Here is a 27,843-nt window from a genome sequence, read left to right as displayed (position 1 = left end):
CAAAAATAACCATAGATGGCGCTATCACAGAGGAATATAGTAATTCATCTTAAATTTATATTTTAATAATATTTATACATATCATTATGTGAATTAATTATTTTCTATTTTACTATTGGATTGTTTTATTAATATATCTTTAAATAATTATAAAGTGGTCCTCTATTTTAACTGGCACTTTTTGTTTTTATTCTTGCGAATTGCAACACTGAAATTACAAGCTGTCAAACTAACTGACTTAACGCAAAAGCAAAGTTTTCGCTTGTCATCATCAATAGTTTATTACGATAAAACAATAAATTTAAAATGGCTCTCGAAACATTATGCCGTTTGGATGACAAGATCAATTTGAAGCCCGCTGACTCGCTCGCTTCATTCCAAAGCGATGTTATTGGATACACCGGCAACTTCTTCGCCAGCACCCAACTAGCAACCCCGCCGTTCCCAAACGTAAGGTTATCTTGCCGAAAATTGTGTATTTCTGTTGTATTTAATAAACTTGACATGAATTGTTATGTTTACAGCCTGCACAAACGCTAGCTAGCTTCAACCGGAAAGATGAGACTGGGCGTGAAATCAAAATTAACTTTGATCACGGCACCACTACACTGGGTTTCCGCTACAAGGTGAGTTTGTAGAGCTTTTATTTAGTTTTACCTTAAAGAATCGTCTACATGACTAATTCGTTACAAACAATCCTTTATGATCGGTATTATCCCTTGAAATACCTTGGCCAAAAGTAACATTTGTCTCGTATTTGCTTCAACGGTTTCCATACTCGTATTGCATATAAATTATTTACTTATCTATTTCTTGGAGACTGATGGATCAGTATGGAAAAACTTTCTTTGTTTGATTATACTTCCCAGGTAGTTCAATTGGCTTGATCAAGATCTGATGGTGAAAAATAGGGATCTCCTCAAATAATTACTTTAAAACACATAGTAATTTAAATATTTTTTTATCCATCAATTTGTTCTTGTAAAACAAGCATTGTGGTGGAATTGCTCACTTTACACTACAAATTGATCAAAGCACTTCCATATACAGTATGTTATATATTAGTGTTATTTGAATGGTATTTCAAACTGTTTTGTGAAGTATGTATATATTTTTTATGATTAAGGGTGGAGTGCTGCTAGCTGTGGACTCCCGAGCCACAGGTGGCCAGTTCATCGGCTCTCAAACCATGAAGAAAATTGTGGAGATCAATGACTACTTGCTAGGTAAAGAGTTTTGAATAGCCTTTTAATCTAATTCATTTAGTTACTTAAGTTCAGTATGGGTAAGTGTGGCTGGCCTTAATACATTTGCTACTAAATGCAAGTAGCTAATCTATGACAAACTCGCAATAAACACTAATTTATCTTACTCTGTTAATGTCGGTAAAATTTTGGTTTTTGTACCAGTTCTTGAGGTCAGGCACATCAGCAACTGTATATATATTTTCCATTACTTTACAAGAAGTAAAGAAAAGTATTACATTTCTTAGCCTTGTTTATTTATCCCAGTAACTAAAGGAGCATAGTTTATTATTATTATTTGATACACTAGCAGGAAGCGCTGGTGGCCTAGCGGTAAGAGCGTGCAACTTGCAATCCGGAGGTCGCGGGTTCAAGCCTCGGCTCGTACCAATGTGTTTTTCGGAACTTAATTAGAGTTGTGCCCGCTCGGTCTTTAAAAAGAGCGCTCCGATCTCGGTCAATCGGTCAAATGAACTAGGTTATATCTTGCTCTCGCTCGCAAATAAACAGAGCGAGAGCGTGAGAGAGCGAATTTCTTGACCTTGACTCATTCCGATCATTCGCTCCCGACCGTTTTGTTACTTGGTACTGAGGGCGAACCACGTTCGACGTGTTGCCTCTCTGTCGCACTTGTAAATTCGTACGTAAGTGTGACAGGGAGGCAACCCGTCGAACGTGGTTCGCGGTAGGCCCGCTGACATACCGACTACTGAACTAAAGGACCGAGACCGATTAAGAGCGCTTAAGATGAACTAGTTCCTTTCGGTCTGTGGTGGGATTTCATTCCTTTTAGTTCTTCGGTCCTGACCGACTCAAGCCTAAACTTAATTATGTACGAAATATCATTTGATATTTACCAGTCGCTTTTCGGTGAAGGAAAACATCGTGAGGAAATCGGACTAATCGCAACAAGGCTTAGTTTTACCCTTTGGGTTGGAAGGTCAGATGGCAGTCGCTTTCGTAAAAACTAGTGCCTACGCCAAATCTTGGGATTAGTTGTCAAAGCGGACCCCAGGCTCCCTTGAGCCGTGGCAATATGCCGGGACAACACTAGGAAGAAAGATTTGATACACTAGCAGCTCTTAGAGCTGATGCATGTATATCGCAACTTGTGTTTACTTTGCACTTTGTAAAGTTCTAAAATTTGTATCTAGTCTATTTTTGAAAGAGGTCACCGACGGGGCACTAAAAACAGTTTTGGGTAGAGAGTTCCACACATTTACTACACGATTTGGCAAGAAGTGTTTCCCAGGGTTGCTAGCACATGGAGGTTTGATTAGTTTTTTAGAGTGACCTCTCAACCTTACATTCTGGCTTGATATGTATAGGTCTTTAATATTTGGAACATTGTAGTGTCCAGACAAGTTTTGTATGTCTCAATAAGATTGCCTTGCTTCCTTCTGTCCTCCAATATTATAAGACCTAATTCCTGAAGCAATTCTTCATGTCTTTTTTTTCAATGAAGCAACAATTTTAGTTGCTCTTAACTGTACTTTTTCCACCAAAATGATGTTGATGTTTACTAATACACCAAGTAGATGACTCATCGTAAAGGGCTAATACCTGCCATAAAAATGTATGTTTGGTCATTTTAATACCATAAAACCAGTTTTAAAGAGTGTCACAGGAGACCGTAACCATGGCAACAAATGACAAGAAAAAGTTGATTCACATTTAAAATAATGTTGATTGGCCAATTTACTACCAAATCATAGCTTGTAGTAAAATTTGATCATTTAAAAAAAAATTAAAAATTTATGCTTACCTAAATTATTTCCTCAGGTACCCTGGCCGGAGGCGCCGCCGACTGCGTGTACTGGGACCGAGTGCTCGCCAAACAATGCCGCCTGTATGAGCTGCGCAACCGTGAGCGAATCTCTGTGGCCGCCGCCAGCAAGCTCATGGCCAATATGGTGTATAATTATAAAGGCATGGGGCTCAGCATGGGCATGATGCTGGCCGGCTACGACAAGAGGGTAAGTCTCATTGCTGGACAGGCCTCTCAGTATAAATATGCTAGCCCAGGGATCGGCAAGCCGCAGCTCCGCGGCAGGTACGATTTATAACGAGTACGAGTCACTCACAATATTAACACTAGTTTCAAACCACTGAAAACAGTACTTGCGGCTCTTCGACTCCTTAAAGATCGCCTATTTTTGTACTATCCCAATTCAGATTGTGGTTATTTGTTTCTGATCCCATAATCTATAAAATATGATCAGATCTGAACCACATATTACGAGTATTTACATATTAAAATGTCAGTTCAGTTGGCCAATTTACTCTACTCATAGATAGTTTGTAGTAATAAAAAATATTATGATTCCATAGATGTTTTATTTATTTATTTAGAAACCAAACAGTCATATAAACACATCAAAAATGCAATACAAAAGATGTGGTAGATAGGTTGGAATAATAAAAAATATGATGACTCCATAGGTTGGGGCCACACAGAACAAGCCGCCTTGCGAGGAAATTGCCGCGCGACGCAGCACGGTCTGTGTAGACGTGCCTTCCAACTTATCTATGAGTATAGATAGGTTGGAATAATAAATAAAAAAATGACTCCTTAGGCGGGCCACACAGAACGAGCCGCCTCGCGAGGAAATTGCCGCGCGAGGCACGTCTACACCGACGGCCTACTGCCTATGGTCTTCTGCAAGATGCTTGCTCAAACTCAAACTTGTTATGTTTCCACAGGGCCCCCAACTGTACTACGTGGACAGCGAAGGCACCCGCACCGCCGGCAAGGTGTTCTCCGTGGGCTCAGGGTCCGTCTACGCGTTCGGTGTGCTGGACTCGGGGTACCATTGGGACCTCAGCGACGTGGAAGCACAAGGTACCATTCCACAGGACGCATATCCTTATATTATGTATATACAAACAGGAACAACTGTTATCGGCTACGCTTGTTTCCCGTAGCTCGCGCTGCAAAATATTTAAGACTTTTTATTTAACTTGCCCTGTTAGTACAGTCGGTTCCCTAACATAAGTATCCACTTTTCTATACAACTTAGTATGGCTACTTGGTTACTTAAGTTGGGGAACCGACCGTACATTGTTACATACTAACATACATATGTTTGGGTTGGTCAAATCTTGGAAGGTAAATTTGACCCACTTCCCGGTTTCTGATTGAGCCGAAATTTTGCATATACATATATGTAAGTCAGGTGACAATGCAATATTATGGTACCATCGAGCTGATCTGATGATGGAGACAGGAGGTGGCCACGGTAACACTGATAAAACAACGCAACCTAAGTGAGTTTGGGATTTTTAAAATTGTCTCGTCCGTCCGGGCATACAGGCAGTACAGGCAGCTATAAAAGCTTGTACCAAAAATTAAATTTCTGCCAAAAACTAATTTTTCTTCTATTTTGGGGTCCGTTTAATAAGGAATAATTGTTTGAATCAAACGTTCGTTTCTCCAGAGCTCGGGCGGCGCGCGATCTACCACGCCACGCACCGCGACGCGTACTCGGGCGGCATCATCCGCGTCTACCACATGAACCAGGACGGCTGGGTCAACGTCTCCAACGAGGACTGCTCCGAGCTGCACTACAAGTATCAGGCCGAGAAGGGGCTTAAGGAGTAATAAATTGTATAGGGTTTTTTATCATTACATTGGTAGTTTTATTTAGTCCCCGGGACACACAAAATCCTCAGTCTAAATAAGTGCAAAGAATTTGTAATAGAGGTGGATTGTCAAAGATAATTTTGTAGCCACAGTTTTACTGCCATCTTTCGACACATGATTAAAACTTTTACAACACCATTTGACTTTGATCCTTATTCTTTCAGAGATATGTATTAAATATCAAAAAGTGGCGTCATCTTACCGGGCATCGGCTAAAGGTTGTGGCGCCATCGCTTGAAACGATACAACATACCTTTGGCCTTTGATCTATTTTTATCGAATTCTCTGTGTAAGCAAATAAATATTATAGGGAGCGTGCATGAACTATAGGAGGCAGCATAGGAGCCGTCAGATTTTTGGCGCGAGGCGTAAATGTGATGTTTTTTGTTCCGATGTAGCCCACAAGATGGCAGAACCTACTATGCACAAGAAAACACTTGACGTGTAAAAGTGCCTGTTTATGGTTCCGATTCAGACCACAAGATGGCAGACCCTTCAACGCGCACGGTCCCTATAGGACGTTGACATGACCCTGGCCTGAATTCCTCTCAGTTTTCTACGTTCAAAATTTGTTCAGGGCCATATTCTCTGGTTTAATCAACATTGCCAACAGATGGCATTAGTAGTACAACTATTTCATTATAATCGAGCTAATAAGGCACCCACTATGGACGGTAAAAAACGTGTTGAACGTGTTTTTAATTTTGTCATATTGCGTATGTTCTGTCCCTCACGGGCGCACGCGTATAGCACATCTATATAAATACTAGGTCTATGACGTTTCATTTCGGTGTATTGTGGCGCCACCTATTTAATGTTTTTTCAAGGACACTTCATACATAGATTTTGCTCCTTCTTATACACTCCAACGTAGACCCGTTACGCGCCCTATCCACTGCTATTGCTGATGATCGCCTTATATCAAGGATATAACTGCAGAATATATATATATTCTTGTATTCTTTGTATCACTGTCTAATAAAAACGATGTTTGACAGCTCAAGGCCACAGATTATGGAAGGTAGAGGCAAGGAACAAAATCTCCATAGGCAGAAGTGTCCAGCTCTCAGCTATAAATAATAGTTCCAAATCTCTCCAGAGTAGCTAAGAACCTGGGCGTTATTGACGGAATGAAGTGCGCTGTCTATGATTAGATTTTTTCTCAAGTATTCTGGGTGTTGGAGCGCCATCTATTAATAGTTTTTTGTCGGACACTTTTTGGTATATGGAGATTTTGTTCCTTGCCTCTACCTTCCATACCACAGATCTAAGAATATATACAGACTGGTGTGTAGGAGTCGAGGATAACGAAATAATAAAATAACACCAGGCATGGTTTAATACTGTTTTAATTAAAACCAAATTCTTTGGTTAAATCAACATTGCCAATAGATGGCGTTAGTAGTACAGCTATTTCATTATGTTAAATACAATCAATTACTTTTTGTGCGAAACCAAACGAATAGTACATCACTATAGATCGTGTCATTCACGACGATGCGCGCCTTGACTCGTATTGTCATGTATTAAAGGTTAGATTTGATAAATCTGCGCGTCATCGTGGATGGCACGAACAAAGGGAAAACTGGGACTTGTCAGCCGAGTGTGACGCCACAAGCGAGACCATTTTATGAACACAAGGCCGGCAAGTCCTATCCCGGACAAAATATGTATATCGTTGTTCAAAAAATGCGTGGAAATACAACTAAAAGCCAATAATACTAACGCGATGCTAGATGCGCGCCGCCAATGTTGTACTAGAACTCATTGCCGGCGCGCTTCGCTTTAGATTTTTCTCAAACATTTTGAATATATATCGTCATAACGTCGTTTAAAGCGATATAATAGCGAAGCGCGCCGGCAATACAATATTTCTTTAGATATGCCTATTTTAGTCGAGCTTGTTTAATATATTTAAAGTTATTAATAGTATAATGCAGAACAAATAATAAACAAAAGGTTACCAAATATTATTTTATTAATTGATCTTTAGGTTTGTTGGAATTGTTTTGAGCGTAAATGATTATTTATCGTTATTTATTATCGAAATAATTTAAATCTTAACAAAATTCTTATTATTCTATAATACATATAGTAGTTAACAAGTTTTTGTGCTATTTATTAAACGGGATACGTTTAGAAGAAACATTGAATTTCATATTTGTTAAACAGGACTAGAATACTATGCTACATAATACTTAACAAAAACATACAGTAAAAAATGATTCGTATAGATAAATAAGCATAGAGTGCTCACTCCATATATCAGTTTTCTTATCAAAACTCGCACTTGGCCGGTTTTTGGAAATTCAATCCCTAAGAGAGTGAATATGGGATTTTTATTTATCATATGGCATATTTTACATCACTGGATCAATAAATGGTCAAAATTAATAGAAATTATAAATACAGATCAGTTAGTGTTTTTAAATTTTTGCCCGCTTCAGATAGGCAGCTGCTGCATAGGAGATGGTCTCGAAATCTTCTGCGTGTCCTGGGTATTTAGTGAGGACACGCAGAAGATTTCAAGACCATCTCCTATGCAGCAGCATCCCATCTCATATGGGATTGAAATTATTTAATGCTTAATACAAAGACGAAATCGCCGGTAAAGATGAATAGATGGATGGTGTTTAACAAAAATGTGTCAACGCACATTATTAGGGAGTATTACTGCAATGTTCTGCCGCCAGAGTGCACCACTAGCCCTATCGTAAACCATAGAGGAACTTACACATACTGAAAAGTTTTCACAGATAATAAAATATGACAGTGATGCAACAAGGCGGTTTGTTTACAAAGGACCTACCAGGAAACGCGACAATCGAAATTTAGTTATCTGCCTCTTTATCGCTCGAATATGCAAGAGTGATGGAGAGGTTAAATAACGAAATTTCGATTTTCTTGTTTCGCGGTAGACCCTGCGTGTAATGGATTGTGGGAGTGGCGCCCCCTACGCAGATTTCCACGTAATATTCCCTATTATTTGAATCTTTATTTAACTTGCAATGTATATATATGTATGTTTGTACAAATCATGCAAGTTAAATTTGACCAGGTTTCCGATGAACCTGAAAATTTTCATACATATGTAAATTGGATGATAATACAATATTATGGTACCATCGAGCTGATCTGATGACGGAGACAGGAGGTGGCCATACGAACTCTGATAAAACAACGCAACCTAATTGTGTTTGGGATTGTCAGAATTGTCTCGATGAGTACTAGTTGCCTGTTGAAAAGTACAGTCAGCAATAAAAGCTTGTATCAAAAACGATTTTTTTAACAAAATACATTTTTGCAATAAGATTCAAATTTTTCGGTTTGACATCTTATTGCAAAATTAATATAGCTGACACATTATTGCTTAACATCATCCAGATTAACCATCCTCGTAACGCATAACAGACCTTAACACTAGCAGCGTAAGGTTCATTTCTTCTTATCGTCGTGCGTGACCACAGTTTCTTCGGCCGTGTTCTCTAACTCCCAATCCTCTACGGGCACTTCTGTCAGCCTGTGGAACTTCCCGTGCTTGCCGACTCCTGAACAAATAGTACAATAGGCTAGATGACAAGTTTTCAAGAGGGAAGAATATAAATAATAAATAAATGATTTGATTTGATTGACTAAGTCCCGCAGTAAGCTCAATAAGGCTTGTGTTGAGGGTACTTAGACTACGATATATATAAATAAATAAAAATTTATAAATACTTAAATACATAGAAAACACTCATGACTCAGGAACAAATATCCATGCTCATCACACAAATACATGCCCTTACCAGGATTTGAACCCGGGACCATCAGCTTCGTAGGCAGGGTCACTACCCGCTAGGCCAAACAGGTCGTCTATATCTTTGCGATCGTAACAAAATAACGGTACTTTTTCTATCAAATTACATTTCGAGAAAACGGTTTCCACTAACTAAATCTTAACAAATCACTTTGATTTTGATGTCGATCGCTTCAGCATAATTTTTTTTTGCAATTTTTTTTTCATATTTTGAAAAAAAAACAGCCAAGTGCGAGTCGGACTCGCCCATGAAGGGTTCCGTACCATTTATGACGTATTAAAAAAAAACTACTTACTAGATCTCGTTTAATCCAATTTTCGGTGGAAATGTGCATGGTAATGTATATCATATATAATATATTATTGTGGTAATGTATATCATATATGTATAAAATTTTGAGTTTCAGTTCTAAGTATAGGGAACCCCCAAAATTTATTGTATCAATTTTTGTGTGAAAATCTTAATGCGGTTCATAGAATATATCTACTTACCAAGTTTGAACAGTATAGTTCTTATAGTTTCGGAAAAAAGTGGCTGTGACATAAACGGACAGACAGACGGACATGACGAATCTATAAGGGTTCCGTTTTTTGCCATTTGGCTACGGAACCCTAAAAAGGAAATCCTAAGCCTAGATTTTCATTGTGTCAATAACATACAAAAAAATCATGGAGAATGGAATATATTTAGAAGTGGAAAAACGTTTCCTCCTTTTTATAGACGATCACGTGTATACTTCCCTCTTAAGCAACTGAGGTTTTTTTGCTTTTTTCCTTTCATACAGGGTGTTTGGTTGTTCATACTGAGCAACTTTTACTATGGGACCAACCCCGAAATCGCGAAAAAAACATTGGCTGTTTCATACATTTTGGCTGCCTGACCTTAACACGTCACGTCAACTTTAAGATACGGGCTAATTTTCTGGGGAAACTCAACAGACAGAGATTTAGTATTTAAAAGCCAAAAAAATGTATACGATCCGTATGTGGTTTAAACATAACTGACTCATGTAAAGCTTTATTTACTGAATTCAGAATATTAACTCTTCCATCGCTTTATATATATGAAACAGCATTGTATGTGAAAAGCAATATAAGTCAATATACAAAATTTAACAGTGCACGTAAAATTGACAACATAAAAAATAAACTATATAAAACAGCTCTTCTCTCTAAAAGTATATTTGGAATGGAACCCCGAATTTATAATAATTTACCCGAAAGCATACGGAAACTACAGGACATCCATATATTCAAAAAAGAAGTTTTCAAATTCCTAGTAAATAAAGCATATTACTCCATAAAAGAATATCTAGATGATTATGACATAAATAGTAATTATAACGATCACTAATGATATATTTTAATTTTATTGAATTTTAATTGTATTTGAATTTTGAACTGTATTTTAATTGTATTTGTATGCCGACCGGCGAAACATAGTGTTCAAAGTTCAAATGTAATATACCTAAGACCTATGTATACCTATGTTTTACAAATAAAGCATTCTGATTCTAACATTTTGTATGGGAGAGTACATTTTTTTGCGATTTCGGGGTTGGTCCCATAGTAAAAGTTGCGCAGTATGACCTATAATATTCACCCCGTAAATTATGGCAGGGGACTAAATAAGCATCCTGTATAAAAATCTGTTTTGTGAAGTTAGTTTTTTGTTCCAGTTTAGCTATATCTACTTACCATCTTGGAATTTCTTGACGCCCTCCTTCAAGTCTTCCAGAGCAGCGCCCAGTAGACTCTGCATGACCGCCTCGTCCCGCATAGACTCCTCACTGTTCGGATTTAGCTGGGAGTTGACCGCAGCCAGCTTGTCCATCATGAGCGCGTTTTGGGGGAACTTCGCTATGGACTTGGCTAGTTTTATTGATTCTCCTAGGGCTGAAATAAAAAAAAATCTTCAACATTGTTAACAGACTTCAAACAATAAGGGTTCCGTTTTTTGCCATTTGGCTACGGAACCCTAAAAAAAGGAGGCATTTATGATAACAATGTATAAAAACTCTTTACCTTTAGGTATTTAAATAAAAGTAAACAAAATCTACCCTCAAATGACTCCTTAAGCCAGTTGAGGGTAGAGGAAAACATTACATGATCAAATAATGTAGGTTAAAGTCAGGTCGTTCAGTGGCAGACCCAGGCGGTTTTGTATTTGGTTGGTTAATCAATAAATGTTATAACTACCCAAAAATGTACAAATTGTATGTTTACTTTTCAACTTCAACATTTATTCAGCAAATAGGCCACAAGGGCACTTTTACACGTCAACATGGATTTTACATACAAGCTAAAACAAGCACAAAAACAATATTATAAAAAACAATTCATTGAAAATATTAATGCAAACTACAGTATTATTGTTTAAAGAAATAGTAAGTACAATATTATTATTACTTAGAGATGTATAAAGTCACTAAATGTCGAATTACAAAAAAAAAAACTAAAATAATAATAATAAAAAACACAAACATACAAAAAAATCTAAAATGAGTTAAGAGGTGTAAATATCTCTAAATGTCAGAACTAAATGATTTTTATCAAATTATCCTCAGAGATGTATAGTCTCTAAGAGTCAAAATTCCGTATAATTAAAACATTCATTAGGATAAAATAAACATGAGAACCGAATGAGGTGTTTCACTGTAATTATACTCAAAAATAAAGTTACATTTAAACACCTAAAGATACAGAGTATAGGGGAGAATCAACTTTTTAGCGTCACTCGTTGCCATGGTTACGATTAGTTGTCCAGGGGACAAAAGTTCATTGAAATACTGATTTTATGGTACTTAAATGTATTAAACTTGCGTTTTTGTGGTCGTTATAACCAATGTCCATAATGGGCCCCCTACTAAGCATGTTATTAGAACGGCATACAACGTCTCTTCAAACAAACTGTGCTACTGTTGTCCCTTGGACAACGGGACTGGATAACAAAACAAAAAAAGTTGATTCACCCATAGATGCCTGATTTTCAAAATCGTTTAATGGCAAAAGAATTCACTACTTGTCATGACATGACTATTTAATACTTTTCTGTTGTGTTGTCACATACTGATTTTCAAAACCTACTTTTTATCGATCGCTGCAGAGTTAACTTTGTGTAACTCTAAAGTTCCGTTAACCGTTTGTCATTATTCGGGTACAAAACGAAACCCTAATATACAAAGTGATTCTAAGTAAACGCATGTACTAAAGTTGGCCCAATCGGTCACTAGATGGCGCTGTACCGTCGGCAAACTGGTGAACGATATGTCGACATAGAATAGGCACTTGTGTTGATAGGGCCCAAGACACGGCGATAGACTTCGGTCTTCATCATCAGATCTATTTTTGCTAGGAATTCGCGCGATGCCTGTCGTCGCGAGAGATGTCCTGAATTAACGTGTAAATATATTGGCAAGTTTCATTTTCACTTCTCATGCTCGTAAGTGACATTTAAGTCACGTGTACGCAACATAAAATTGCTTATCATACTCTAGAGCAGGGGTCACCAATTAGTTTCGCTCGGGGTCTGTTTTAAGAAATGAAATGACCATCGCGGTCCGCACAACATTTTATAGAAAAAATATTTATTAAACAAATGTAATTACAGAAATAACAAAGGTATTTTTTTACATATCAATGAGAAAAATGACATTTTTTGTTGCGGACTATCTTAGCTAGTGACTTCGCCCGGCCGTTTTCAAATTGACGTCAACAAAGATAATGCGGGGGTTACATTTTTATTTTAAATTACGTACTCTGTAGTGCAAAAGTGGCTGTGTTCTCGCGGTCCGCACAAAATGGGTCGGCGGTCCGGATACGGACCGCGGTCCGCCATTTGGCGACCCCTGCTCTAGAGCATAAAGTAAAATCGTCTATCACGATCCTCTTTAACTTAGCAATAAAATTCCAAATCTGCCAGTCGTGCCGGCGCGGCCCCGACCGGTCTGTACGATTTTGTTTAGGAACAAATACGGTAAAATAACCGAAAATATTGGATATTTTCCTCGCAATCAAAGTGAAAAGCAGAGTATATAATGTATAACTCGGGCATAAATGTTCATTTTTATCCTGGACTTTATTAGTCCAAGCGCAAAAAATGTGTTGTACAATCTACTATTTTACTACAAGCTTTTATCACCGACCGAGTTCCAATGGCCACCTCCACGTATCCATCATCAGATAAGCTCAATGGTACCATTTTTTTCAGCTACATTGGAAACCGGGAAGTGGGTCTAATTCAACTTGCAAGATATGATTAAAGACTGACAACGGGACAGGGGGCCATCCGCGAAAACCAAAATTCTTAAATTGCGGGGATCTTTCTCTTTTACTCTCACTAAGACGTAATTAGAGTGACAGAGAAAAATGTCCGCAATTGACGAACTTCTAATTTCGCGGGTATAGCCCAGGTTAGGCTACGAAAACGTTGGCAGTGTTACTTTAAATAACGAACATGTACGAAGTTCGTCGTGGAGAAAATACAAGCGACGCCAACTCACGACGTAGTGAACATGTGAACTTTCGTGGGACGACATCTTCATACTAGTTGGCAGCTGCATACAGTCAAGTTAGCGGAATGTCCCACACCCACTAGGGCGGCGCCACAGTCACGTACAGAGCGAATACTAGTTTCTCTGTGAGCTTTAGATGTCGCAGACTTTCAATACACTAAACCGATATGTCCATATAATTTACGAACCTGCTTACAAAATCAATGTTGTATCAAGCTAAAACGTCTGCAAACAGTGTTGTCACATCTACCAACTTTTGGGTAGATCTACCTATTTTGCCTGCGTTCTACATATCTACCTCCCTCGGCCTGAAATCTACCTATTTTTCAAAATGGTACAATTGTAAATAATGACGGAACATTACTTAATTTCTACTGAATTTAGATTCGATGTAATGAAAACTTGTAAAAGAAACAGATTATACAAGCAGATTCATTACCTACAAACAATGGAAACCCTCATTTTTGTTTCGATTTCTTTAATAAACACGTGTACCAACATCACAATATTAAAAACTAATAAATAATTTGAAACATTTTATTGCTTATTGCGATTGAGTGGTACATCTACGTGTTTTTCATTTTAAAACCACCCATTTCTACCTATATTTGCAACAGGTTCTACGACTTCGGCAAAATTGTATGTGACAACACTGTCTGCAAACGATGCTATTAAGCTTAGAAATAAATTAGGTAAATCCAGTCCCAACGCGGTAATTTCATCCACTTTTAATTTACTGCTTACAAAATTGCATTAGAATCGGTCGAAAAAGTGACCTTTAGAGGAACAGGAGAACAGCTGGAAAGCTGAAGAGACATAGGAAAGCGTTTTTACTCATGCTAAAACGAAGACCTTCGCTTACATTCAGTTCATTAACCTTTTGAACGCCAGACGACAAAGGAACATGCCGTGCCCCGGACGCTGGCTATCACGATTATTTAAGCGAAATTGAACTTTACAGAGTCTCGCGTTAGTCCCTATTGCATTGGCAAAACTGTCGGCTGTAGCCGTCGTTGGCGTCCTTGGCAAGTCATTCAGATGTATAGCCGACGGTGGCGGTCAAAGGGTTAATAAGGTAGTAAGTAGAAAATAAACGACATCTTTCGCTACACCGCGCGACGCCGTACAAAAAATGAAACTGATATGATGAAGATGATATCATTACAATCTTGTGTATAAAGGTAAAACAAAAAGTACCTTTTGCCTAGAAATATCGTTCGCTAGTTTATACACGGTAAAGTGCCATCTAGTGGCGAATTCAGTCTCAGTTGCTGGAAAACTAAGGCTTTCTGTAGTCATAAAAAGAAACAGAGAATCTGAAATAGAGGTGTTTTGTCAAAGAAAACTTTGTCACCACAGTGAATGGGGAAGGCGGCTGAAAGCTAATTGTAGATGGCGGCACTAGAGTTTGAGACAACTCTACCAACTCGTTGTATGAAATTTATAACTTAAAAAAAATATTTGTATTTAATAAACCAATGTTTAATAAAAAATCATAATTAAACTTTCTGTATAAGTATTAAACTTTGTATCTGAGGCCGAGAAACTGTCGGATAAAGTTTCAAAGCCATTCAAAAAAAAGTTTTGTTTTGACAGGAGCATTTAGGATACTTTCATGTACGTAATAATAGTCTGTTTAACGCAATAAAATGGATCCTCATGAAAAATATGGACGTCTGACTGTAACACAGTTAAAAGCACTTTTACGGGAACGCAAGCAAGGCATCCGTAAAAGGGGAAAAAATACCTCATAGAAAGGTTAAGTATATTTGGCTATGTACTGTTTTCACCCGAAAATATTATGCTAAAAATATCAAGGGAAATGTACAATATCAACGAGTTAATATTTTACGACCAAAATACTACTTTTCAGCTGAATCCAGCATTAAATGTCGATTATGAGGCACCAACAGAAGTCGCCTGTGATGTAAATTCTTACAGAGATATCAACACAGATTCAAAGCTCTCAAATAATCATCAAAAAGTGGCGCCATCTTTTCGAGCGAGTCCGCGGCCTAACCCCAAGGCTACCAACGCCTTTAGCGGTTGATAAATCATACTTTGCCTGGAAAAAAGTTAAGCTGTAGACTTAATTACCTGTGCCAGTAGCGGTGAGTTTAGCAGCTAGGCCTTTCTGGTTGGCTTCCGTCCCGGATATGAGTCTCCCGGTCATGAGCAAGTCCAGTGCTTGCGAGAGGCCAATGAGAGAAGTAAGTCTCCGGCCGCCGTACAGTGTTGAGGGTACTCCTGGAAAACCGATACAATTTATTATTACACATAATACATGTAACTAACAATCTGTGGATTCTGGTTACTTGAATTAATATTTTTTGTAATTAGGCAGGTCCAGCAGCCTCGCGAGGAAGTTCCTCGCGCGGCCGCGTGCTCGTGTAACTTTTGCCTCACCTGAGCCAAATTTGCTTGGCAAAATGGTATCACTCACAATCAGTCAGCTGTTCAAAATGGCGCCACACGTAATGACTGCAGAGGCTTGCGTTTCTTTATTTTGCTAACATTTTCAAAAGAAAAAAAAGGACTCTATAATTTACGACACTCGTTATTATAAATTTTTCCAACGTTGTCATGTTTTGACAAATTTTAATGTAAGTAATAATAATAATAATAAGCCCCCAGGGCAGCTTGTGGCGAGCTGAATGGGAAGTGACGTCCCTTGGGTCCCATACCCCCGAGAGTCGGCTAGGTCCCTCTCTCCGGCTTGCCTTGATTGGCCGGCTGGAGTGAACACTGAGCAGGGGCCGCAGGATTCTCACCTCTGGCTTGCCTTTACCGGCCGTCCAGAGTGGGGTGTCAGAGCTATATGCTCGCAGGGTGGAAGTGAAATTTGCATAAGACGCGAGTTGGCACAGTGGCTGCTTATAGCCACTGGGTAGAAAGCGGCGTACACCTCTCCACACCCTGAGCCGCTCACGCAATGTTGTCCCCTTGTCGCTCCGTGCGAGCGGCCGTTTTCGGGGACCCATATTGTGAGTTGGCAAGTCACCACCTGCCCATTTTGTCGTGTTTTTAAAAACATATGATCAGGGCAGGTGCCATAGTATTCTCCATAGTCTCGGTTACCAGTCCACTTGCAACTCAACCCAATAGCCCGGTTTATTTTGGTACCCTTTTTTTTTACAATAGTCCTACACTAACCGGGGCTTGTCCTTGGGTGCACTGCTATAGTGTGAACAGGGATAATCGTCGGTTGGTGTCACATTACATTTAGAGTAAATTGTCTTATTACAAGGGGCCTCTACGTGTTGGCTTCGGCCCCACGCACGCCTTCCCAAATGTCCGGGACCCCATGGTCCCGAGAATTTGTAAAAGACAGATAATAATAATAATAATTCAGCCTATATACGTCCCACTGCTGGGCACAGGCCTCCTCTCATGTGCGAGAGGGCTCAGGCTATAGTCCCCACGCTAGCCCAATGCGGATTGGGGACTTCACATACACCTTTGAATTTCTTCGCAGATGTATGCAGGTTTCCTCACGATGTAATAACGAACAACGTGGTGGTTTAATGTAAGTACGAACAAAATATGGTTATTATGCGCACATCATAAACAATGTCTGAGGCGCCTTTGAGCATGCCGAAAAACCGTCACCGAGCGGCTCGGCCAGGGTCGCGCTCGGGGGAGGAAAACGCGCGCGCTGCCTCGGCCGAGGCACGCCTACTCTGGCCTTTTTGTGCGCGAGGTAATTGCCTCGCACATATGCTCGCTTTGTGTAGCCTATTATGAAATAAAAAATTGTTTATCTCTCTCTTACTGTCGCTGTCTCTGTCAGGCAGTACTCACCGAACCTACGGCCGAGGAACCCCATGACAGCCGTGTCCTCTATGACGCGCAGGTCACAAGCTAGCGCCAGTTCGAAGCCTTCAGCCACAGCGAAGCCGGTAACGGCCGCTATTGTTGGCTTGTCGCATAGAGGGCGCCGCAGCAGACGAGACTGGAATGGGTTAGATAAATAATTAATATTGGGAGAATTACTTGAAATCAAACTTTAATCAAGACAAGGTAGTCTGTCCAATGCGGCATTATTTTTTTCTAAATATCGGATTAGCGAAAAACTGTTGCTCGATCTTACTCAAATCAACCTAGTAGCTCAATAAGGCTTGTGTTGTGAATACTAGACAGTGATAAATATAATACATCCATAAATCAGGAACAAATATCACTGATAACAACACAAATAAAAGCCTTCTGCTTCATAGGTTCCCCCCATCCCCATTCTGCCACCGTGGAACTAGACGCGGACTTGCGTTTCACCCTTACGTCGTTACTCTGCCACAGATTCGCACTAAACGCTACGCATCCAGCTTTATCATGCGACCGGCTAAGCTAGAGTGAAAGTAGAGTGGAATTTTCTAATCTATTCCCCGTTCACTATAGCTTGGATCTTTTTAAATCGGTAAACCTTTTAGGTAAGCATGCTCCATCCTAGACTGCACCGGCACTTACCATCAGGCGAGATTGTGTTCAAATGCTTACCTTTTGCCAATAAAAAAAAGAATGGTCACTACTGACTAGGCATGGAGGATGGAGGATGTTTTGGCTTGCGATTCAATCCTACAATTTTATATTGTAGGATTGCCTATATATTACATTTAAATTGCTCTTGAATGTAGTTGTAGAGATCATTATGGTATTTTGGAACTCATTAGGCGGGTCCACACAGAGTGAGCAGCCTCGCGAGGAAATTTCCTCGCGCGGCAAAAGTCCGGCCTCGCGAGGCCACATGCTCGTGTAACTTTTGCCTCAGCACGTTTGCCTCACCCGAGCCAATTTGCACGGCAAGATGGCATTACTAGGCATGTCTACACTAGACCATTTTGAGCGCGAGGAAATTGCCTCTGCTTTCTGCTATTATTTTGATTTATGAGGTATTATTACTATCTAAATATACAATAAACAAAATCAATATATAAATAAAATACTTACAGCAGCATCTTTCAGCACATAATATCCCTTCTCGTCCATCTCGTCCATATCAAACCCGGAGCAGAACGAGCCACCCTCTCCATTGAACACCAGCACCTTAGCGTCGGCATCCTTGTCAAACGCATCTATCGCTGCAGCCATCTCCCGCAATGTGGGCTCGTCCAGGCTGTTACGACTCGTCTGACGGTCTATGTTCAGAGTCACTATACCACCATACTTTTCAACTACAATATCTGGAAGCAAAAATTTATTAAACTTAAACTAAATTATGTTGTGTCATGTTGCAATAGTGCGTCATGTTTTCTAAATCTAGAAAAGCTATGTATAATGCCACACAAATATTTTTTTATGATATACGAGGCAAACAAGCAGACAAATCGCCTAATATTAATATTACCATTGCCCATGGACACCTGTAAAACCAGAGGAATAGTGTGTTGCCGGCTTATAAGGAGTTTGCTCTTTTGTTTAAGGTTTTAAGGCAAATGTGGTTATGTCCGTTGTTAAAATTAACAATGATATATGATCAGGATCATACTTAACTGTGCCTTGCATGCCTTTTTTTAAGTCTACATACACAGGCCACATGTTATTTAAATCGGGTCTGTATCTTAACTATGAATGTAAGAAACCGAGATAAAAACCATTGTTATCCAATTATTTCAATTATTTTGCTTTCATAAGTAATATAAACAAATTTTTAAAAAGTGTTTTTAATAATTTTCAAAAAAAACACATGATTGTATACCTTTTTTCTAATGCAAAAAAACTAACTATAGGCATAGCCTATATCGCGGGAAACAAGGGCATAACGTGTTACCAACATATGTATATTTTAGAACAGAACAGAATAGAATAGAATAATTTTTATTCGTAAACACAAACAAGACACATTAAATTACATGATATAACAAAAACAAAGAAAGTATAAATTGCCACGAAATGGCCTCATCTCAGCATGTTGCTGGACTTGCTAGTGACTTCCAGCGCTGATCTTCCGATGAGACCATCAAGTGGGAAAAATCACGAAAGAGAAGAAGGAATAAGACATAAAATAATATAGAGTGAACAAATTGCAAAATAGATAAAAGATAACGACTAAATTAAGTAGAGATTATTTATATATCAAGCATCGTAAACATAACACTGTATCGGTCTGGTCCAACCATGCCTTGGCTGAACATTATAGCTGCATACGCAACAAGCGCCAACGGTAGCTACACGAACTAAAAGGCAATGACAGACCAGACCACTATCTAGCGTCCAATAGATCAATTTACAAGATTTTTATATTATGAAAACAGCATCAGAGGAAGACGAATACTAACATAATAATACTTTTAAGTACAGGCTTATATGAAAGAAAGAGGAGTGTAAACTTATATGAGTGTAAGCATGTTGTAACGAGGGAAGAAATGTCAGAGGGTGTAATGTAAGTTTCAGTATGGATTAAAAAAAAAAAAAAAAATTGTGTAAGTGACTTGAAAAACTCGAAAAAGAATGAAGTAGCCCTACGAATTATAGTCATCTCTTGTAATCTTACAATCAAACTAACATTTCAGAATATCTTCTGTTTCCTCACAGTTCCAGGACAATAGCTGGTTTTTGCCTGCTTTAAGTTACATTACAGTGCGTAACGTCACAAATTTTAACTATTTAACTATACGTGCAGGAAAAGAAACACTGCGCAAAATGGACAAATATATGTTTCATAGAAATTACGAGGTTTTACGGAGAGAAGAGCAAGAAAAGGAAAAGGGGCAAAGTTTGATAGTTTGTTCCAGAAACTTAAAATAAGAATTTAGAGTAATTTAATGCATTTGAAACTTGGTTACAAAAAAGCAAAAGATAACCTTACTTTTTTTCACCGCTGCTTCCTCTAGCTCCGGCTTAGGACTTTCTTTTTCTTGAGACTTGGCTTTTGCATCGCTGGAGCTCAATCTTATTGCGTTTAACCGAATGAACGATAGATTCGAGGCCGAAGCCACTTTCTTTATTAACATTCTCATTTTTAAACTTGAAATAAGTTGCTGTTGCTATGTATAGCTTGAGCTGAGCTTATAATATGTCAAATTGTGTTTTTGCCATTTGCGGCTGTCAAATCTGTTAGGCTGTCAGCTGCGCTGCTCGTTCGAAACGTTTAAACTTTTCAAAAATTTAGATGTTAGATTACCCATATTCTGAGATACATTAATGTACATTAATCTTAAGCCTAATTTCCATTTCACACATTTTTTTTAACTTACTGAATTTTCAATAAATATTTCAAATTTGTTCAAAATAAAATTAGTGCTGTTTAAGTTATCTAAAGATCTGCTAGCCTCAACCAACATGTGGACTGCACGAAGCACGTACTTGAAGTGATCCACAAGTGATCCAAATGAATGTCAAGCTGATGTCAAAATAAAACGTCAAACAACAAAATCTACGAAAAATTCTGGACAAATTCGATCAGGACACGTGTACGAAGCTGCAGTTTGCATATAATTACATCAGGAATATTTATTTATCAAACGACAATCCCTAAAACAGCGAGAGCGAGTCATTCCAGAATATATCGCGTAACCTTATTGTGTTGTGTTATCTAGCACCGGTGTAGATAAGCCCTATATTTGTTTCTTGCACAATAATATAAAAATAATTGGCTTTAAATTATACAATGACGGAATTTAGAGACTGGTATTATGGAATACCCTTCTTCACCCGTTACTGGTTATCTTTGACTGTTGGACTCAGTATATTAGCCAAATTTAATCTTCTCGACTTCAGGTATTTAATTTTGGATATTGGCGCCTTCATCAACAAATTCCATGTAAGTGTTTTAATAAATGTCCTATGTTTTTTATACAAATAAATTTTGTATATTTATCTATCCTCCTATGGGTGGTATTCCCAGGGCCGGATTTAGGGGAGGGCAACCGGGGCTACTGCCCCGGGCCTCCACAAAAGAGGGCCCCCCCACAATAGAGAATTCGGTAAATTTACCATTTTATTTGGAAAAAATTTGGGGCCAGGGGGCCTCCACTCCTTTACTGCCCGAGGCCTCCAGACCTCTAAATCCGGCATTGGGTATTTCACCTTTCCAATTCTCACTCTCTCAAAGAAACAGAGTTGATTTTGTTTTGTTTGAAAATTGAACGGAACAAAACGATGCAACTCTGTTCCTATTGAAAATTATGTATATATTTTTATCTTAATAAGTCCTATAGGTAGGACAGAGAGCCGCAGGAGACTATTTTACAAAACATTTTCAAAGCTATAAAATAGACACAAGTATATGTTTTATTTTAATGATTTATTTAAAATTTATTAGTTAGAGTGAATAAATAAAAGTTTATTCACAAAACATATGTGACTGCAACCAGCAAAAATGTCCCACTTTCGTGGCTTGCATAAGGACACCTCGTCAGGGTATTCATATAAAGAAATAAGGAAATTTTGTTCTTATGGCAAGCGTCAAAGTGGGACGTTTCGCCAGCAATGGTCACATATGGTACAATATAGTAGATGTTATAAATATTTATATTGTTGACATATTAATTAAAATATTAATATGTTATGCCATAAGGCATGTGAAAATGTTCTTTCCATGACATGACAAAGCCATGCACATGAATATTAATTGTGTGCATGCAATGTCTTAAGTACTAAGCATATTATGCATATATTATAATTTTAAACTTTAATATGTAATATGATAAATTTTGCAAGGCATGCATATTAATTATTATTACATTAAATTTCAATGATTAGATCCAATTGTTAGTAGTATGTAAGACTCTGATTATAATTAACTCTTCTAGCCTAGTTGGTGGTGACCCTGCTTATGAAGCAGGAAGTACCGGGTTCGAATGTATTTGTGTGCTAATAGACGGGTCCACACACAGCGAGCACACTGTGTGGATATTTCATCAATCATGAATATTTGTTCCTGAGTTATGGATGCTATCTATGTATATAAAAATGTATTTATATATATACATATGTATATTGTCTTCTAGTACCCTAGTATAAGCTTTGCTTAATTTGGTGCTAGGTCGTTCTGTGTAAGATTGTCCCCAAATATTGATTAGATCTATTATATGATAGAGTTATACCAAGCTAAGTTGGCAGCATATTTGATAGCCCAGACCATGCAAGTGTTATTTTGAACTATGAAATTATGACTTTTAAATAGGTAAGAGTTGCACTGTCTGGGCTATCAAAATAACTGCAAACTTAGCTTAGTCTAACTCTACATAAATTTACTTACTAAGACTGGTTTGCATCTGAATCAATTTCAACCAAGGAAAGATACAATTGATTTTAAATATTTTGATTTGCAGTACATTGTTTTTTGGTTTTCATAACTTTTGTGTTATGTTAGTTGTATAGGAGACCTTGTTCACTTTTTCTCTCCTAAATAGGCGGGTCCACACAGAGCGAGCATACGCGCGAGGCAATATCCTCCCGCACAAAACGGCCAGTGTAGACGTGCCTCGGCTGATCCGCGCCGCCTCGGCCGAGGCATGTCTACACTGGCCATTTTCCTCGCTCTGTGTGGACCCGCCTAATGACATTCATTTCAGTTGAAAATTTGTTAAAAATGGATACTCAAGCGACAGTTTGATTGTCAACAACTTATATATATATACATTAGCAGGGAGTAAAAGCCAGAAAAAAGTGATATATAACTTTGCACATAAGCTGCTAAAGTTATAATCTTTTTCTAGTTATGGAGGCCAGCAACAGCGTTATTCTACTATCCCATCACTCCATCAACTGGGTTCCACTTCCTCGTGAACTGCTACTTCCTGTACAGTTATTCCGAGCGGCTGGAGACCGGGATCTTCGCTGGCAAGCCGGCTGACTACTTTACCATGTTGATCTTTAATTGGCTAGTGTGCATTGGTATTGGAGTTTTGGTTGGATTAAGTGTAAGTACATTTTACCATAACCATTATCTGTTTTAAAAGTGTTAACTGTTATCTGCTAGCAACCCACCTTTAGTTGTGCCATTCTCAAGAACATTCCCCATACAAAACGATGTTCTCGAGGATAGGCACAACTATAACCCACCATACAAGAAATATTGGCAGTCCAATTTGAACCAATGGTATTAGAAAATAGAAACGAATTTGTTTTGATTTGAAATCGAACGAAACATAACAAAAGCATTTGTCTTACAATTAATAATTATTTAAATCTCATTGGAGGCAATTTGTACTACTATTAGGACCATGGGACACTAGAAGTTATACAAAGTAACAAATTGAAAAAAAGAAATAGTTTTTCTGATAAAAGTGAAACTTTCACGTTAAATTTTCATTAACTTACTGATTACATTAAGTAACTGATTACATTATTTACCTACATCTAAAAAAGAGTAGACCATTTAAAATACACACTTGTTTCTGCTCTCAAACTTCTAGAGTACGAACGCAAACTTAGCATGTGAAGGGGCAATGTCTGGCTCTGCTCGCACGTCTACACAGAACGAGTTGTTGCGTGCCTCGCCCGAAGCAATATGGCCGAGCCACGTCTACATCGACGGAACTGCTTCGCGCGAAAATTTCCTTGCGAGGTGGCTCGTTCTGTGTGGACACTGTGGACCCGCCTAATGAATTTCCTTGCGAGGCGTATTGTTCCGTACCGCCTTATAGGGCAGGTTTTTAGTTTTATTCTTCCTTAATATTTGAGGGTAAGTAATTAATATCCAGTTTCGTTCCTCAGTACGTAATGGACCCCATGGTGATCTCGGTGCTGTACGTGTGGTGCCAGCTGAATAAGGACGTGATTGTGTCCTTCTGGTTCGGAACACGGTTCCGCGCCATGTTCCTGCCGTGGGTGCTGCTCGCGTTCAACGTTATCGTCAATGGAGGGTGAGTTTTTTAATGTGCACAGTTTTATTTTATTTAGAAAAGGTTTTCATCAAATTTACGACGATTTCGCCAATGGCATAAGTCTGCTAAATAAGACGTTGTTCGATAGTTGCTTTTAGTAATGTGATAGGTGGACTTTACAAATAGCAACCCCCTAACAGTGACAATTCGGCATGCATTGCTGTTCCAACAAATAAATATTTACTACTAAGTGCTCTCAAATATCTGAACACGCGTCTACTATCAAGGCATTAGAGTGCGTGTTCTGATATTTTTGAGCACCCCGGCTGCTCCGATATATTATTACCTGATGGCGAATGTACCAGAGCTACTTATCGATGAGTCGCCATTTCAAACACAAAGCTGTTAATCGGACGCCACGTCACCGAAGTGTCAAAACTGAAATTAAACTTTATGCACATGTACGTAGGCCTATGTTGCTCTGTGGTCTGTGACTGATTAATCGGTCGTTGGCGTTTAACCTGCGGTTCGCGGCGTCGAAATGGTTAATGGATTCCATTTAATTAAACATCATGTTTCCAGTGGCGTTGAAGAGTTTCTGGGCATCCTGGTGGGCCACCTGGCCTTCTTCCTGATCTTCAAGTACCCGCAGGAGTTCGGTGGACCCGCTTTACTTACACCACCTGCTATTCTGTAAGTAAATCCCGTAACTACATAGTATATAAACTATAAACAACAAATACTAAAGTACCTAAAATTCTAGAGATATTCTAAATAATAAATCGGTCGTTTTTCCACTTTTTTAATTTTTAAGCTAAAAATATAATTTCAATTTATTTTGTTAATAGAAAGAAGTATTTCCCTGACTTCCGTCGTCCAAACAACTTCGGTCCTGCAGCACAAATCAGAGCCCCTGCCCCTGAAGGACACCAGTGGGGCCGCGGGCACACCCTAGGAGGCCTCTGAATACACCAACTAACCTTTAGCTATCTTAGTATCTTAAACTAGGAGAAAAAACATTAGTCCAAATACTTTTGGTCTGGTGTCAGCCCAAGAGCGCCGGCACTGAAGGACACCAGTGGGGGATGGGGACACTATAATTAAATAAATAATAAACTTTGCAAATTCCGTTACCTACGTAACAACCTTCTACTACCGTGGGAACTAATATTACAGGCTATATTTGAGCCAAACTATGTCTAGATTCAATAGTTGACAACCCTAGAGAGCTTTATGGAAAAACATGTGATCTTCGGTTGCCTAAAATCGCTTTTGTTAGAAAGTGGATCTTCTGTATGTATGTATAATATAAAAATTGGGTCAAAATTATTTTCGTAGTCTCGTTTTTTGTCCCAATAAATGTGACAGATTGAAGCTTTTTGTATGATATGAAATTTAATTTATATTTTTTCTCATGTAAAATGTAATCTACAGCTAGAAAGACAAGCACTCGACTTTTTTATTTATTGTGATAGAAAAAGACACAAATATAAGCGTGACAGAGTGGTTATAAACAATTCAACGAAAACATTTTACCGAATTATCTATTGTATATCGTTTCTGAAGTTATCCTACTAGACCCCAGAAGTTTTGAAGTTATCGAATCTTGTTTTTTTTTAAGTTCACATTCAACTTCGGTATTTGACCTGTATTATATAGGTAGGGAGTTGTGCTAGTTAAATCTTCTTTAATAAGTCAAAAGACAGTGATGCATTGCAACAAATAAACCAAAGTCAGTGGTTGTCGATATTAGTAGCCATACCACGAGTTGACACTTTAAACTTACATTGCGTTCAATGCGATAGAGAAGGAATACAATCGAGTTCACGCAGACGCTAACATAAATGTCAAACGCCAACTCGAAGTAGCCGTGCTAGTTTCACATTCTTTATATTCTGTTATTTTGAGGTATTTCAAAAAAATAATAATAACCATAGATTTGGCTAAATCTTGACACCTTTTGTATCTATCGTAATTTATTTTATAACTCGCTGAATAACCTACTCACGGTTAGCTTATACTTTTTTTTAAATAACTAAACATGAGATGTGTGATCGAGACACAACTCGAATAACATTTTTTTTAATAATATATAAAGTTATTTTTGTAGATAGTGTTGTGCGATTGTTGTTGTATGATTTGATTGAGACGGTCTCTTCACTCACGTATCTGATTGGCCGCGGTCTGGACGCAAGAAGCGACAAATCAAGGCCATTAGGCGGCTCCACACAGAACGACCTGTCTCGCGAGGAAAAATTCCATATAAAAATTTAAGTGCTCCTAACTTTTATATAGTAATTAAAAAATCCAAAAAAATCAAACGAAAGGGACATTGCTATGTTCAGTATACATTAAATTGTGTACCTAAAAATAATTTTTATAATGGCAATACCCAAGGATGGGGACTAATTTTGTATGGAGAAGCGTCGTCCGACTGGCCTTGATCTACCGGACGCCGCACTGTGCGCCGCTTTCGTGTAGTCCGCGGCCATATTGATTTGAAGAAAATTTTGGAATGTCGAATAACGTATGTACAGTCGCCATCAAAGAAAATATCAAACAGCTCTTTCACGTCTTGAAAATAGATGTTATGTTCAGATATTTGCGAACACCATCCATAACAGGCCTCCTGGGTGTAGCTGACTAAAGTAAGGACGCTAAGCGCGGAAAATATCGTACATTAACCCGCTGGTTCCTATCACTGCACGGGCGTAATTATATTGCTGCCCCGCCCATGTGCCGGCGGTAAATGCCTCTGTGCGAGCGTCCTTACTATATTTGTTTCGTTCGTAACTATACTCTGTATTTTTAGGTATTTAAATAAAAATAAACAAAGTCTACCCTCAAATGGCTCCTTAAGCCAGTTGAGGGTAGATGAAAACATTACATGACCAAATAATGTAGGTTAAAGTCAGGTCGTTCAGTGACAGATCCAGGCGGTTTTGTGTTTGGTTGGTTAACCAATAAATGTTATAACTACCCGAAAATGTACAAATTGTTTGTTTACATTTATTTAAATACTTAAAAATACAGAATATAGGCGGGTCCACACAAAGCGAGCATACGCGCAAGACAATTTCGTCGCGCAGAAAATGGCCAGTGTAGACGAGCCTAGAGACGCCCGCTTGCCGAGCAAATTGGCTTGGGCGAGGCAAAAGTTACACAAGCACATGGCCGCGCGAGGCCGGGCGTTTGCCGCGCGAGGAAATATTCTCGCGAGGCTGCTCGCTCTGTGTGGACCCGCCTATTCGTATACGGTTTCAAATGGTCATTTGACAGTGTCGACAATTGTACAGATGCTAAAATAAAAGAAGCTTAGATCGATCGATATATGTTGATATCAGAAATACATTGGCGTTAGACCAATTGTACAGTCTGGGCTATCAAAATCGCTGCCAATTTTGCTTGGTCTAACTCTAACTAGTTTTTATCGAAAATATATTTTGTACATAGTATTAAAATATACTTTTATGTATGGACTTACAGTTAATTAATTTTAAATAAATAATATGATTTATTGAATTAATTTATGATTATTTTAACGTGTACCCACCATTGTCCCATGTAAGGGAGTCATTTTATTAATTTCAAAATCCAATGGACTTTTTCATTTTAAAAGGAATAATTTGTTGCATGCTCGTTGTTGACAAAAAGCAAGTTAATAGGCGGGTCCACACCAGAGACGTCAGTCGCTTCACAGAACGAGTCATCATCATCATCATCACGTAGTGTGTGCCTGATATTACCTCGCGCGTATGTTTGCTCTGTGTGGACCCGCCTATTAACAACTTGTTGCATACCGGAATTATCAGGGATTTTTCGGTGAACCTAGGGCTGTATATATGTTATAAATCTTGCACTATTTAGAGTACTCGTT

At 38.5% G+C, this 27,843-nt stretch overlaps 3 protein-coding genes across 3 annotated transcripts; 2 read left to right on the top strand and 1 right to left on the bottom strand.

Annotated features, from left to right (window-relative positions):
* The first annotated feature begins 214 nt into the window (after positions 1–214).
* Positions 215–4,872, top strand: LOC133530175 (proteasome subunit beta type-5-like). Its single transcript, XM_061868031.1, has 6 exons — positions 215–450; positions 525–626; positions 1,127–1,226; positions 3,027–3,220; positions 3,948–4,086; positions 4,682–4,872. Exons 1-6 carry the CDS (start codon positions 307–309, stop codon positions 4,843–4,845), a joined length of 843 nt encoding a protein of 280 aa, XP_061724015.1. The 5' UTR covers positions 215–306; the 3' UTR covers positions 4,846–4,872.
* A 1,346-nt stretch (positions 4,873–6,218) lies between these two features.
* On the bottom strand, positions 6,219–20,224 carry LOC133530173 (probable enoyl-CoA hydratase). The gene is made up of 6 exons (XM_061868030.1): positions 20,003–20,224; positions 18,145–18,377; positions 17,002–17,152; positions 15,298–15,447; positions 10,385–10,582; positions 6,219–8,435 (listed from the first exon to the last, which is right to left on the bottom strand). The coding sequence occupies exons 1-6, from the start codon at positions 20,151–20,153 to the stop codon at positions 8,323–8,325; spliced, it is 996 nt and encodes a 331-aa protein (XP_061724014.1). The 5' UTR covers positions 20,154–20,224; the 3' UTR covers positions 6,219–8,322.
* Positions 20,225–20,514: 290 nt separating this feature from the next.
* Positions 20,515–27,488, top strand: LOC133530176 (derlin-1-like). The gene is made up of 5 exons (XM_061868032.1): positions 20,515–20,956; positions 22,857–23,060; positions 23,857–24,005; positions 24,549–24,659; positions 24,815–27,488. The coding sequence occupies exons 1-5, from the start codon at positions 20,804–20,806 to the stop codon at positions 24,930–24,932; spliced, it is 735 nt and encodes a 244-aa protein (XP_061724016.1). The 5' UTR covers positions 20,515–20,803; the 3' UTR covers positions 24,933–27,488.
* Positions 27,489–27,843: the final 355 nt, after the last annotated feature.

Source organism: Cydia pomonella, chromosome 22 (genome assembly GCF_033807575.1).
Source record: "Cydia pomonella isolate Wapato2018A chromosome 22, ilCydPomo1, whole genome shotgun sequence".
Taxonomy (NCBI): domain Eukaryota; kingdom Metazoa; phylum Arthropoda; class Insecta; order Lepidoptera; family Tortricidae; genus Cydia; species Cydia pomonella.
Note: the sequence above shows the minus strand (reverse complement) of the source record. Positions and strands in the feature narration are given on the sequence as shown.

Bases quoted from the DNA above. Each gene is read 5' to 3' on its own strand.
- LOC133530175 (XM_061868031.1), top strand. From the start codon at position 307: ATGGCTCTCGAAACATTATGCCGTTTGGATGACAAGATCAATTTGAAG. The intron at 451-524 runs GTAAGGTTATCT...TTATGTTTACAG, and splicing joins CAACCCCGCCGTTCCCAAAC to CCTGCACAAACGCTAGCTAG. The intron at 3,221-3,947 runs GTAAGTCTCATT...ATGTTTCCACAG, and splicing joins TGGCCGGCTACGACAAGAGG to GGCCCCCAACTGTACTACGT.
- LOC133530173 (XM_061868030.1), bottom strand. From the start codon at position 20,153: ATGAGAATGTTAATAAAGAAAGTGGCTTCGGCCTCGAATCTATCGTTC. The intron at 15,448-17,001 runs GTGAGTACTGCC...TCGGTTTTCCAG, and splicing joins GTTCCTCGGCCGTAGGTTCG to GAGTACCCTCAACACTGTAC. The intron at 10,583-15,297 runs GTAATTAAGTCT...TTTTTATTTCAG, and splicing joins ACTCACCGCTACTGGCACAG to CCCTAGGAGAATCAATAAAA.
- LOC133530176 (XM_061868032.1), top strand. From the start codon at position 20,804: ATGACGGAATTTAGAGACTGGTATTATGGAATACCCTTCTTCACCCGT. The intron at 23,061-23,856 runs GTAAGTACATTT...TTCGTTCCTCAG, and splicing joins GAGTTTTGGTTGGATTAAGT to TACGTAATGGACCCCATGGT. The intron at 24,006-24,548 runs GTGAGTTTTTTA...TCATGTTTCCAG, and splicing joins AACGTTATCGTCAATGGAGG to TGGCGTTGAAGAGTTTCTGG.